This window comes from Eubalaena glacialis, chromosome X, assembly GCF_028564815.1.
Source record: "Eubalaena glacialis isolate mEubGla1 chromosome X, mEubGla1.1.hap2.+ XY, whole genome shotgun sequence".
Lineage (NCBI taxonomy): Eukaryota > Metazoa > Chordata > Mammalia > Artiodactyla > Balaenidae > Eubalaena > Eubalaena glacialis.
Genome location: NC_083736.1, coordinates 68,683,239 through 68,698,336, shown reverse-complemented (window position 1 = coordinate 68,698,336; position 15,098 = coordinate 68,683,239). Strand labels below are relative to the sequence as shown.

At 38.2% G+C, this 15,098-nt stretch overlaps 1 protein-coding gene and 1 pseudogene across 1 annotated transcript; both read left to right on the top strand.

The window, feature by feature from the left end:
• Positions 1 to 1,206: 1,206 nt before the first annotated feature.
• LOC133081815 (tropomyosin alpha-4 chain-like) lies at positions 1,207 to 14,386 on the top strand (annotated as a pseudogene).
• Positions 1,961 to 3,076, top strand: LOC133082585 (regulator of microtubule dynamics protein 1-like). Its single transcript, XM_061179236.1, has one exon. The coding sequence runs from the start codon at positions 2,048 to 2,050 to the stop codon at positions 2,996 to 2,998; it is 951 nt and encodes a 316-aa protein (XP_061035219.1). The 5' UTR covers positions 1,961 to 2,047; the 3' UTR covers positions 2,999 to 3,076.
• Positions 14,387 to 15,098: the final 712 nt, after the last annotated feature.

The following is a 15,098-nucleotide window of genomic DNA, read 5'->3' as shown; positions in this document are numbered from 1 at the left end:
CCCATTGAAATACTTCAATGATAGATAACTGTACTTACATTTTAAAAATTATTTGCCACTATATACCTTTAAGAGGAAAAACCTTGATTCTCATGTTGGTATGTAGAATGTTCTTCATCATTAACCAGCATTGTAACTGTCATCTAGCGGTGGGAATTTTATTTTTCCACCAAATGAGGTGTTGCTTTTGTTTTGGACCAAAATGTATACATTTCTTTTTAAAGACTCATAAACCCTGATGTAATTTGAGAGTTACCATACTGGGAGTGATCTAAAAAGCTTAGGAAGTTAATTGCCTTTTCTATTTCCATCTTAAATGCACTGCTTTTGCTATCTGAAGTTATACAAAGAAACAACCAAATGGGATGTGTGCACGCATGCATGTGTGTACATGTGTATAAAGCAACATCTACTTAAAAATTATTAATGACCTTTGGGCAAATAGGAGAGGATTACACATATATTTAGATGATCAGGACTCTAATCTGTGTTGACACTTCAGAATTACTTTATTACCAGATCTTCCCTTCCTTTTTCAGTAGTTTAATGAGTTCCTTTAAGCTTGAAATGACAAGGAGGAGCCCAAACAAGATAATCAAGAAATAATTAATAAAATGTTGGTATATATTCACTTAGAAAGCTCTTCTCCCTTTCCAACTTGAATTTGCTTTAATTTGTTTGGTAGTAATCGTTCAGCTTGAAAAACTTGTGTATCATGAACAGCCACATAACTATATAATGAGGCTTTATTTCTCAGAAAAAGTCTTAAAGTATTTATTTGTCTATGGTTTTATTGTCTTTTAAGTGATAATTTGGTATGGGTGAGATTAATTTTTTTTCTGATTTGTATTGTCATTAGTAGGTAGATATCTAAACTTATTGGGTCTGCAGTTTTGTTATATAAAGGTGATTTGATAAGTAGCTTGAAGCCAGTATTTTATGGTTAGTCTTTGAAAGCACAGTAAGTGGTGCAGGATCTTGCTTTTGGAGTTGGAGTTAACACTGAGATGCGTAATCAGCTGCAAAATGGGAGGTTTTGGACATTTCTTACACTGAAGCCATAGACGTGATTGCTTTTCTGAGGAACAACAACAGCAAAAAAAAGTCCTTTGAATAACCCAGCTGCATTACTAGAAATGTGATTAGATAGAAATTTTGCTTCTGTTAATTCCTTCTATACATTTCCAATGTTGCTGATGGAAAATATTTAGCTTAGTTGCATAATCAAACAGGTAAGATTGAAGTAATCATTAGTAATATTCATTTTGAATGTGAATAGTGGTATTCAAAGTAAGTGATTTTGTGATATGGGAAACACATAGTCAAAGGATAGGACCTGGTGTAGGCAAAGGGTCGGGGGCTGGGGCGCAGCTGCTGCAGCTCTCGCTGGAGCCAAGACGAGCGCCCGCCACTGCCCACGGCCCACTGCATGCGCCTCCGCGCCATGGCTGGCCTCAACTCCCTGGAGGCAGTGAAACGCAAGAACCAGGCCCTGCAGCAGCAGGCGGATGAGGCGGAGGACCGCGCGCGGGGCCTACAGTGTGGGAGCTGGATGGCGAGCGCGAGTGGTGAGAGAAAGCTGAAGGTGATGTGGCAGCTTTCAGTTGACACATCTAGCTCATTGAGGAGGAGTTGGACAGGGCTCAGGAACGACTGGCCACAGCCCTGCGCAAGCTGGAGGAGGCAGAAAAGGCTGCAAATGAGAGCAAAAGAGGAATGAAGGTGATAGAAAACTGGGCAACGAAGATGAGAAGATGGAGATTCAGGAGATGAAGCTCAAAGAGACCAAGGACATTGCTGAGGAGGCTGACCACAAATACGAGGAGGTAGCTCGTAAGTTGGTCATCCTGGAGGGTGAGCTGGAGTGGGTGGAGGAGCGTGCCAAGGTGTCTGAACTAAAATATGGTGACCTGAAGCTGTGGAGAAGAAGAGGAGCGGGGCCAGAAGCCAGTGGACGCTGCTCTCTGTGGAAAGACAGGCGCCTTTCACTCCGCCCTGCTTCATAGCAGCCAAAGGGGTGAGGGGTCAGGCCTGCGAGCTGCGGATCATGGCGCTAGCCTTGCGACTCTGGCGCTCCCTTCCTTTGGGACGTAGCGCTGCCCTGGGACCTCGGCTCCCAACGGGTGCTGCTGGCAGCTGCGAGCAGTGCGTTCTTTGGCGACTCCGCGGTGCTGAGGTGATGGGAAACCCAGGAGCTTTCAAAAGAAGTCTTTTATTCTCTGCCTTGTCTTATTTGGGTTTTGAAACTTATCAAGTCATTTCCCAGGCTGCTGTGGTTCATGCCGCAGCCAAAGTCTTCAGAGTTGAAGAAATCCTTGAACAAGCAGACTACCTATATGAAAGTGGAGAAACAGAAGAACTTTACCAGTTGCTATCCCAGTACAAGGAAAGTGAAGATGCAGAGTTACTGTGGTGTTTGGCATGGGCATCACGTGTTATAGGTCGACTCAGTGGAACCTCAGAAGAGGAGAAAAAGCTCTTGGTGTATGAAGCCCTAGAGTATGCAAAAAGGGCACTAGAAAAAAATGAATCAAGTTTTGCAGCTCATAAGTGGTATGCAATCTGTATTAGCGTTGTTGGAGATTATGAAGGAATCGAGGCTAAAATTGCAAATGCCTACATGATCAAGGAGCCTTTTGAGAAAGCAGTTGAACTCAACCCTAAAGATGCTACCTCAATCCACCTTATAGGTATTTGGTGTTACACATTTGCTGAAATGCCTTGGTATCAAAGAAGAATTGCTAAAATGCTGTTTGCAGCTCCTAGTTCCACCTATGAGGAGGCCTTAGGCTACTTTCACAGGGCAGAGCAAGTGGATCCAAACTTCTACAGCAAAAACTTGCTTCTTCTAGGAAAGACATATTTGAAGCTACACAACAAAAAGCTTGCTGCTCTCTGGCTAACAAAAGCCAAGGACTATCCAGCGCACACAGAGGAGGATAAACAGATACAGACAGAAGCTGCTCAGTTGCTTACAGGTTCCAGTGACAAGAACTGAGAATTTTTCAATGAAATATCTAAGAAGCAGTGCCTTTTCATCAAATTATAAAGATAATAAATACATCAACCATTTAAATAAATAAATTAAATAAAATAAAATGTGGTGACCTGGAAGAAGAACTCAATGTCACTAACAACCTGAAGTTGCCAGAGGCTGCATCTGAAAAGGAGGATGAACATGAAGAAGAAATTAAACTTCTGTCTGACAAACTGAAAGAGGCTGAGACCTGTGCCGAATTTGCAGAGACAACAGTTGCAAAACTGGAAAAGACAATTGATGAGCTGGAAGAAAAACTTGCCCAGGCCAAAGAAGAAAACGTGGGCTTACATCAAACACTGGATCAGACACTAAACGAACTAAACTGTATAGAACCAAAACAGAAGAGTTTAGTTCCAACAAAAACTCCAGAGCTCTGTGTCTTTCTCTTCTCTTGTAAGAAGTTTCTTTTGTTATTGTCTCTTTGCTTTGCTGGAAATGTCAAGCAAATTATGAATACATGACCAAATATTTTGTATCAGCGAAGCTTTGAGCACCAGTTAAATCTGTTCCTTCCTTTTTTCAAATAGCATCAGGTTTTTCAGCTCTGTTTTTATCCTTAAATTGCATTTATTCCTGAGGTAGGCAGGGTATTTCATATTGAGCATACTCTCAAGACTGAGGGCATTTGGTTCCTGGGAGAATAGACAACCCCACACTTTTAAAACACAGATTCCGATGTCTAGTCATGGGTCAGTTTAAAAGGTTGAAGAATATCCACCGTTGGTCACACTATAGGAAGCCAGGGACCATCACATTAAAATGGGTGGGGATTTTCCATCCAGAGCAAAAAAGGGGGTTGGGGGTGGGGTTACTATGGGAAGTCATAAACCACACAGAGGTTAACCTAATCATCCTGGCTCTTTTCCACACTCCACCGTGCAGAACAAACATCCTCTGAGCAGTCAGCATGAGAATGCTTGGAAAAGAGTCATAATAATTACCCAAATGTTTTCTGGATAGATCCTTGATATGCTCTTCTCTATGCTTCTTTCACTCTAAAGTTGTTCTCTGAGGAGCTGATGTCTTATTCCAATAATGACCCATGCTTATCTGCTCTGATATGAGGCCATCCACTCAGCAGGAATGAATGTTGTACAATTCAGTCCTATTCAGAGAAGCCATATCAAAAAGACTGCTAGCCATCAATAGTTGAGTAAGACTTTCCGTAAACAAATATTGGGCAGAATAGCCCTCTCTGACAGCAAAGTAAGGATGAAAAAGTAATTGGCCTAACTTCATCTCCTCTATACTCCAGGGACTGGCAAATTGGAGATTTACTTATCTGAAATTTTAATTCCTTCTTCAGGACCAAGTTAATAAAAGACCAGGAAACTCCTGCTTAAACTGGATATGGAGTATTTTGTAGACAGGGCTGCACAGTTTGGCTTTGTTAGATTTCTGCTTTCTCAGTTAACATCTTAGAGCTGAAATATTCCACATTCCCCAGCAGTGTGGGGGCCAACTCAAGTTTATAATTCTGACTAAAAATCACCCTGCTTCTAGTTTATCCAAATCCTCTGCCCCTCACTCCTATTTATTAAGCATCACACTACCCAGGAGATACACTAGCAAATTGTGCAATTGAACAAAACCCACACTTTTCATTTAGATTCTTGCAACTGTGTCATATGTAATAGTATCACTTTTTCTACATTTTGGTCAAATAAATTTTTACATAAATCAAAAAAAAAAAAGGAATGTTTTTAGGGTAGGGAAATTTCCCCACTAAGAAATTTGAAGCTGTTTTCATATGATTGGAGGTGGTCTCTGGTGGTCTCTAGACCACTGGGTCATTGTGGTCATTAACCACTATTTTCAGCTAATAAAAAATTACCTGAAAAACTCAGTTATTGTAGGGGCCACAACTAAGTCAAATATTTTTCTGTTAACTCCATCTTAGAAAGGTGGTTCTATACAGTGGCATAAAAGACAAATCTTCCTAAAATGATTCATTCAGAGGAAATGCCAAGAAAAGGGACATTTATTATAATGTACTAATTTTACATTACAGCATTACATACACAAAAGTACAAATTTCTAAATCAGTGTTGCAACATAATGTTAATGTCTTGGGATAGATAAGCTACAGTTTTGGAATATGGGCTCTGAAAGTGGAGCAAGGGATAGGGTTTTGTTTCTTAATATCCCTTTATTTTTAAGATGGAAAATTTTACTTTCTTCCTAAGGGAATCCCAGTTTACAAAAATTAAATTGAAACCAAGGTAATTTGGGATCGTGAAAACTGGGCCACATGCCTTCCTGCAGGTTTTTAACATAGAAATATCTTGGTGAGCAGATGGGCTCGTTTGGAAATTTTTGAACAGCTCAAATCTGAGGGTCACTTGTGAGAATCAGAAAGAGGCCTTAACATTTGGATAAACTCAAAATACGCATTTACTTCTCCTGTGCAGGGATTTGCACATTTTCTATACCTTTAGTTAAATATTTTGCCTTTTCCCTTAGATGCTGACAGAGCTCAGTTTGTGAAGATGGCTAGTTTAAAAATATGTTTTGCTTTTAAAGGCAAGATATTTAAAGATTATGTGTTTCCTTATTTCTGGATCACTTTGTGCACACTGCCATCTTGCTCCTATCCTTCCTTATTGCTGGATGTCTCAGGGAGTAGCAACTTTCACCAATGTATATTCATAATTCTCTTACCTTGTAGGTTTATCATAGGATATTCTGTTGTGGATTAGTAGTTGAAAGCATTTAAATATGTTTGCAATGGCAGCTTTCTTAAATTATAGAAAGGTCCCTTCTCTCCCTGCATTGAGTATATAGATTTTGAATGTAAACTGTATAGTAAATGACAATATGAAGTCAAATAAGCTGGTTAAAACTGATTAGTTAAGACAAAATGACTCTGTGAGGGAGGTTCTTTACCAGATTTATTGTTACAACAATCTGTGCAGATAATCAGTACTAAATAAACAATATGTCTTTGTGACTAGAAATGGGTGTCCCATTGAAGCAACTCTTCTGCAATGCACAGGGAGAATTAGTATTTTGCCGTTCACACACTCCAAATAAGTACAGATAATTTAATAGACACTCTGGGAGTATGACCTTACAGCCTTATGCAACAGGTGAAAGCTTGAAATTGTCTCAGAGAGGAAGTAATTGTTTGCAGTGCTCATAATATGGGTAAAATGGTAGCAAATTGTAGTGCTTTCACTTAGCATTAAGATGTCATACTTTTAATGACCAATCGGTGAAAGGCAACTTTCTGTTGCCCCCAGTTTCTCAGTTCTGATGATTAGGAAGGAAACCTTTGGGGTGGAAAAATGTCTTGACTGCAAGCCACACATTAAACTAGTATTTTGATTAGCTAGGTAGAGTTGGAAATGAAGTACATGCTCTAATTAGAAATAGGTTGGAACATTTTTGGTTAAAAAAAAGCAGTGGATTGTTTACATACTTCCTGTTCTCACACAGCTACAGTAGAATATTTTTCACTGGTGACTTCCTGTTCCATTTCTGTTTCATAAAGTCATTGGATTTTAGAGTTGGAAGGAATGTAGAGGTCCTTTAATACAATTTCCTCAATTCTACAAATGAGGAAACTGTACTTCAGGAGAAGTCACTGAGCTTACTGTTAGCCAAGTTGGGATGAAAATTCTGGGTCCTGACACCCAATCCATTTCTCTTTTTGCTGAACGACATTTCCACTCAGAAGTTATGTTCAAAAATATATTGATGCATCAAAAAAAATCTACAAACAATAAATGCTGGAGAGGGTGTGGAGAAAAGGGAACCCTCTTGCACTGTTGGTGGGAATGTAAATTGATACAGCCACTATGGAGAACAGTATGGAGGTTCCTTAAAAAACTAAAAAGAGAACTACCATACGACCCAGCAATCCCACTACTGGGCATATACCTGGAGAAAACCACAATTCAAAAAGAGTCATGTACCACAATGTTCATTGCAGCTGTATTTACAATAGCCAAGACATGGAAGCAACATAAGTGTCCATCGACAGACGAATGGATAAAGAAGATGTGGCACATATACACAATGGAATATTACTCAGCCATAAAAAGAAACGAAATTGAGTTATTTGTAGTGAGGTGGATGGACCTAGAGTCTGTCATACAGAGTGAAGTAAGTCAGAAAGAGAAAAACAAATACCGTATGCTAACACATATATACGGAATCTTAAAAAAAAATGGTTGTGAAGAACCTAGGGGCAGGATGCAGACGTAGAGAATGGACTTGAGGACACAGGGAGGGAGAAGGGCAAGCTGGGACGAAGTGAGAGAGTGGCATGGACTTACATATACTACCAAATGTAAAATAGATAGCTAGTGGGAAGCAGACGCATAGCACAGAGGTCAGCTCAGTGCTTTGTGACCACCTAGAGGGGTGGGATAGGGAGGGTAGGAGGGAGATGCAAGAGGGAGGAGATATGGAGATATATGTATATGTATAGCTGATTCACTTTGTTATAAAGTAGAAACTAACACACCACTATAAAGCAATTATACTCCAATAAAGATGTTAAATATATATAGAGAGAGAGAGACGGGTGAGACATCCAGAATGGTAAAGTAAGGGGTTCAGTAGACCCTCTCTAACAAAACAACTTAACTGGTAAAAATTATTTTTAAAAAATCATTTAAAGTATCTAGAAATTGTCCAAATGGCATAAAGCAAATGGAGAAATATTCATTTGAGAGACTTAAGTCTCAGTAAGGACAGCAGGAGTCTGTGGCATTTGAGGAATTACCCGCATACTCTCCATCTCACCAGGTCTTTGTTACAGAAGCTCAACCCTTAGTGCTCTATTCTCTTCAGGTGTGGTGAAGATGTTAGGGGAAGGTAGGGCTCCCTCTCTCCCCAACTCCTACTCTGGGGCTACAGTTTCATCCTGGCAAGGTAGCTGCCTACATTTCCCATCTCCCCAACACTGTGTTGTAAAAACCATTCCAAGTAGGCACAACCAAGAGTACTGGAGATCCCTTCCACCACCGAGCCCCCACTCTTAGGGTGGAAGCATTACTCCATGCACAAGCTGAGTATACTGGGGCACTGATTTTTTCCACCTCAGCTAACTCAAAGGTTAGAGGTTTCACTCAGAGAAAAACCGAGAGTACTAGGGACTGCCATCATGCCCTGGTGCCCACTCAGAGTGGTGGTTTCACTCTGGGCCCCCTGGCCCTAGCTCTGGTTCAGTGATGCAGAGGTTTTTTTCCAAAGGGAAAGGCACTCAATGAGGACAAAAGTTCCACAGGTCTGCCTCAGAACACTGACTTCATTGAAACAGAGCATGGAGAACTCCATCCCTAAGGGCATTGTTAAAAACAATGGAGATCTTGGTGGAGAGCAATTAGGAGGAGTTGGTGCAAGCAAAGCAGCAGAGGAGCCAGAAGTTTAATAGAAACCAGAGGGAGCCCAGAGGAGTCCTCCTGCAAGTACAGTCAACTCGGGATTGAAAAGACTGTGCATGTGCTGGGCTGCACCCACTCAGGACAATCAGAGAAGAACGTGGGACAGATTTAAAAGTATTTCCCAATACATGCAGACCCATCAACACATGGCAAAAGCTTGATTGGCACAAGGAACTTGACCAAATACTGACTGAACAAAATGTTGCTCTGACCCTAGGAGCACAGGCTTAAAAATAAAATCACATTCATTCCTGGCAATCGAAGACTGTATGTCCAAGGCTGTGCCCTCTCAGAACAGAGAAGATACCTCCAAGCTACTAGTCCCTGGCTGAACATGGGTCAAAAGTAAACTTTCTGAACTATGATAGCAGCCTCCAAGCACACACATATCCAGTGGTAAAGGGTAAAAATCTTACTGACCAGTAATTGCTTTATGCCAAGCCAGGGGCAACCCTTAGGTAGCTAGACTAAAAGATGGAGAAAGATGATATCAGACTGCATACTGCAGGAGAAATAAACAACCAAGCAAGTAAGAATCCCCCAGAGGAAGAGGATCATTATCCAGAGATGATATAAGATACTACATAAAATGTCCAGTTTATAACATTTATAAAACATACAAAGAAACAAAGTTACCCAGATGCACGGGAGTTGGGGGGAGCAGGCAATAACCATTGCCTTAGAAAGGGCCCAGATGATGGATGTAACAGACAAAGATTTGTCAATAAAGAAATAGAATTAAAAAAATGAACCAAATGGAAATTCTGAAGTTGAGAAATACAATAAATGAAATGAGAAATTTACTAGAGGAGCTCAATAGTATAGTTGAGCTGACTGAAGAAAGAATCAGTGAACTTGAAGATAAATCGATAGAGATTATGCAATCTGAAGACTAAAGAGAAAAAGTAATGAAGAAAAATAACTTCAGAGAAATGTGGAACACCATTAAGCATACCAATGGGAATATGCATAATGGGAGTACCAGAGGAGAGGAAAGGAGCAGAAAAGCAATATTAAAGAGATGGATGGAAATGTCTAAATTTGATGAAAAACATTAGTCTACACATCAAAGAAGCCCAACAAACGCCAAGTAGCATGAACGCAGAGATCCCACACTCAGACACATGATAGTCAAATGTTGAAAGCTAAAGATGAGAAAGCTCATGAAAGCAGTAAGAGAAAAATGACATCACATACAAGGAAACTCCAACATGATTAACAGGTTAAGTTTCATTAGAAACAGTGAAAGCCAGAAGACAGAAGGATGACATGTTCAAATTGCTGAAAGTAAAAAACTATCAACCAAGAATATTATATTCAAAACTATCATTCAAAAATAAAGGTGGAATAAAGATGTTACCAGATAAATAAAAAGAAAGTCCATTGCTAGTAGACCTATATTACAAGAAACATAAAAGGAAGTATTCAGGCAAAAAGCAAGTGACACCAGGCAGTAATTCAAATCCACATGAAAAAACAAAGAGCACCAATAAAGGCACTCATATAGGTACTTACAAAAGAGTATAGTTTCATGTTTTTCCTTTCTTCTCTTAAGAGACTTAAAAACTTCTTTTGACTTAGAAAGCAACCACATGAAATAATATGTGTATCATTCTTCTGTTGGGGGTGGAAACAAAGCTGTCTTGGAGTAAGGAAATGATAGCAGATGATACCTAGAATCTACAAGAACAAATGAAGAGAGCCAGAAATGATATATAATATGGTCAATATGACAAACTATGAATATATACCTGCACTCCTCTTAGCTGTCTTAAAAGATATAAGATCATATAAAGTAATAATTATAGCTATATATTTAGTTTGTAACATATATAGATGTAATATATATAATAATAATAGTACAAAAAGGTTGGTATGGAAAGGAGCTATATAGGAGTAAAGTTTCTATATTTCACTGGAATTAATCAGTGTAAATGAAGTAAATTCTGGTAAGTTAGAATGTATATTGTAAGCCCTAGAACTACCACCAGGAAAATAACTCTTAAAAATACACTTAAAATATTAAAGGGATCAAAATATTACACTGAAACATATCCACTTCATACAAAAGAAGACAATAATTGAGGAACAGAAAAAAAGACATGAGGCATATAGAAGAAAGTTAAAATGGAAGACGTATACCCAGCCATATCAATAACAACATTAAATATGAATTAATTAAATCAAAAGGCAGAGATTGCAGATTGAATTTAAAAAATCAAGATCCAACTTGATTCAACAGATATGCTGTCTATGGGAGAAGCACTCCATAGTCAAAGATACAAATAAGTTGAAAGTAAAAGGATAGAAAAAATATATATATATACCACGCAAGCACCAACCATAAAATTGTTGGAGTAACTATACTAATATCAGATGAAATTCACCTTAAAACAAATAAATGTTACTAAAGATAAAAAGGGACATTTCACAATGATTAAAGATTCAATCTGTCAGGAAGATATGACAATTTAAAACATATATGCACCTAAGAACCTATCAAAATAGATGAAACAAAAACTTGACAGAATTAAAGGGATAAATAGACAATTCAACAATGATAGTGTGAGATTTCAAGGCCCCACTTAATAATGGATAGAACAATTAGGCAGAAGATCAACAAGGGAATAGAATGGAAATACACAATTTGCCCAAGTGTGCATGGAACAGTCTTCATAGACCATATGCTGGGCCGTAAAACAAGCTTCAATAAGTTTAAAAAGATTGAAATCATACAAATAGTGTTCTCTGACCACAATATATTAGAAATCAGTAATAAAGGAGAAAAACTTGGGGACTTCAGAAGGAAATTAGACACTTTAAATATGGGTCAAAATTACAAGGGAAATTAGAAAATACTTTGAGATGAGTGAAAATGAAAACAACAAAAACATGGGATGAAGGTAAAATTGTCATTGGAGAGCAGTTTATAGCTGTAAATATCTATATTTAAAAAGAAGGAACATCTCAAAACAATAACCTAAACTTCTGCCTTAAACTAGAAAAAGAAGACCAAACTGAACCCAAAGCAGGCAGAAGAAAAGAAATAACAAAGATTAGGGCATAAATTAGTGAAATAGAGAATATAAAGTTAATAGGGAAAATGAACAAAATCACAAGTTGGTTCTTTGGAAAGATCAACATTTTTAACTCTTAACTAGCCTCACCAGTAACAAAATAGTGAAGACTCAAATTAGTAAAAGAATGAAAGAGGATATCACTACTGATCTTACAGAAATAAAAAAGACTGAAAAAGACTATGAACAATTGTGTGCCAACAAAGCAGATAACTTAGAGGAAATGGACAAATTCTTAGAACGATACAACCTACCGAAACTGACTTAAGAAGAAATAGCCAAGCCGAATAGGTCTATAAGAAGTAAAGAAATTAAATTTCTAATCCAAAACTACCCAAAAAGAAAAGCCCAGGCCTAGATTGCTTCATCACTGAATTCTACCAGAGATTTAAAGAAGGATTAATACCAATACCTCACAAACTTTTCCAAAAAAAAAAAAAAAAATAGAAGAGGAGGGAATTCTTCTGAAGTCATTCTGTGAGACCTGTATCATCCTGATACCAAAATAAAAGACATCACATGAAAACTTCAGAACAATATCCCTTATGTGTATAGATAACAGAAGTCTTCAACAAAATACTAGTAAACAATCCAGCAACTTTTTAAAAGTATTGTAGAGCATAGCCAAGTGGGAGTTATCCCAGGAATACAAGATTAATAAAACATCCAAAAATCAATGTAATACACTATTGTAATAGAATAAAGGACAAAAACCATATGATCATTTCATTAGATGTAGAAAAAGCATTTGACAAAATCCAACACCCTTTCATGATAAAAATGCTTAATAAACTAGGCATACAAGGCAACTTCCTCAACCTGATAAAGGCCATCTATGAAAAACTCACAGTTAACATCATACTTAATAGTGAAAGACTGAATGCTGTCCTCCTAACATCAGGAATGAGACAAGAATGTTTGGTCTTACCACTTCTATTCCTTATTGTACTGGAGGTTCTAGCCAGGGCAAATAGGCAATAAAAAGAAAGTTGGAGGACTCTACATTTCTGGCCATTCATGTTCCCTCCTTCTGCTTATTTTTCTTTTAATGCAACACCTATCACTCATTTATACCACAATAAATAACTGGCACTAAAACAATGAACTATTAGCTAACTTCATGGTGGTCAGGAATTCTCAGAAATACATGAAATTCATAAAAAATTGTTAAGTCCCATTTCAATTTCCTATCCACCAACCAGATTCATTAACATATGAAAATCGGTTACTTACCCTTTCTTTTATCTCACTTTAGCCCACTGATAATGGGGGAATGGCAAGATGACCAGAGGTCTAAAATACAAATGAAGAGGAAAGTTTAGGCCTTGATAATCTGAGAATCAAATTTTCAGCTATGGAATAATTAGGAATTAATTAAGTGAACCTTTGGTTGAGCCAGTTGTTCTCCCAGCTGACTTCCCCTCCTGATTAAAACTCTGGTGTTAAGGCTTTCTTAAGCAGAGCACACAAAATAGAATGAAGAAAACAAAAACAGCTTTCTAGACTTGTTGCTGAGTGTCCTTTTCAAAAATAATAGTTCAGGATTTTGCTTTCCCTGAGGTCCTGCCATTTCTATCTGTGTTTAGGAAAAAGGAAAAATGAAGAGTAATATAATCAAGTGAAGCCTTCATAGTAATTTCAAATGGTTGTACCCTCTGTAAGGTCTCAGAGGTATTAACACTCCTCTTCATATTTTAAGATCACGTGAAATCTATTAATGTATCATTTAACCTCTAGCTCAATACAACTTGTTTGTGTGGTCTCTGCATCCATTTGTGTAGCCATTCTAATTTAATATTTGAAATTATAGTTAATGTGCTAAGATGGATGATTAACACGACCAGCTCTAACACAAGTATGGTAGAGAATTTCAATGAACTCTTCCTGGTTAACAATAAAAAGTTTTCAGGCCCTGGTAAATAGGGTTCGTGTGAAAGATTTCATAGTAATATCACTCACTGAATAAATACCATGGCAGAAAAATGTGAAAATGCAAGGACAGACACAAGGAGAACACAGCCATGTGATGACAGAGTCAAAGATTGGGGTGATGGCATCCTCAAGCCAAGGAATGCCTGGGCCTACCAGAAACTGGAAGAGGCAAGAAGGTTTTGGAAGGACCTTGACCCTGATAACACCTTGGTTTTGGATGTCAAGCCTCCAGAACTATGAGGAATTGGAGGTCTCAAGTTATTGAGCAACAAGCCTAGTGTCAGCCAACTGACAACAAGCAGAGCTAGGGTCTGCTCCACATCTCAGCTAACCAATGGATCTTCAGTTATGTTGGAGTCAGGAGTGGTTCTCTACTCCTTCAACCCTGTATACAGGTTGAAGAACCTAGGCCTAATGGGTGATAATTTCCAAGGATGGGGTCAAGGTATGAGCAGAAACCACTGGGGGATTCTATTTTCAGTCCATTCAGAGAGCATCATACTACAAAGCTAATTAGGGTGCATAATGACTACAGTAAGAGACCATCAATTAAAATGGGCAATTTAATGTCTTGTGTCTTATTACATTTAATTCTTTAATCCAGTCACTAGTCTATACAGTTTTGCTGTCCTAAGACAGTAAAGCTAAAAACAAAACAAAACAAATACCCAGGCTTTCCAGATGTTAGTTTAAATCTAAGATTTACTCTTAGTTAGTTAAATCTAAGAATTACAAGGATTCATCATACTACATATTTGTGGAAGATTCAAAATTTATAATAAGATTTATATTTGTCAATTAGCCTAATTAATCCTAATTGGCCACTTCTGTGTTCAGGTTTGAATATGGGTTTGCTAACCAAGCCCATGGGTTTTGTTTCTAAGAGTCAGGGTGAGACTTCTGAGCAGTCATTTGCTAATCAGGAGCTAAAGGAGCAAAATTAAATTATGAAAAAATTTAATAGAAAAGTACACTATATTTGCTTTCATTAACTTCCTGAGTCAGGAATAACTGATATACATATATAATCAATTATTTCATTCAATAAATATTTTTGAACACTACACAAATTACATCCTGAAGTACAAAAACTGATGTGGAATAGATCCTCAAAGATTACATTCCCATTCTTTTCCTTTCTATCTATGCCTTACTTATAGATTGGCAGCAATGTATTTACTTTCAAGAGAATTTTATCCTTTGGAAAAACTGGAGGCACAGATCACCACTGATTAGAAACAATTAACTTATTTCTATTTAAAAGCCATTAGGGACTTCCCTCGTGGCACAATTGTTAAGAATCTGCCTGCCAGTGTAGGGGACACGGGTTTGATCCCTAGTCCAGGAAGATCCCACATGCCACAGAGCAACTAAGCCTGTGCACCACAAATACTGAGCCTGCACTCTAGAGCACACGAGCCACAACTACTGAGCCCATGCACTGCAACTACTGAAGCTTGCGCACATAGAGCCCGTGCTCTGCAACAAGAAAAGCCACCACAATGAGAAGCCCACACACTGCAACGAAGAGTAGCCCCCGCTCACCACAACTAGAGAAAGCCCACGTGCAGCAATGAAGACCCAATGCAGCCAAAAAAAAACAAAAAGCCATTAGATAGAAGCAACCTAAATGTCCATCAACAGACGAATGGATAA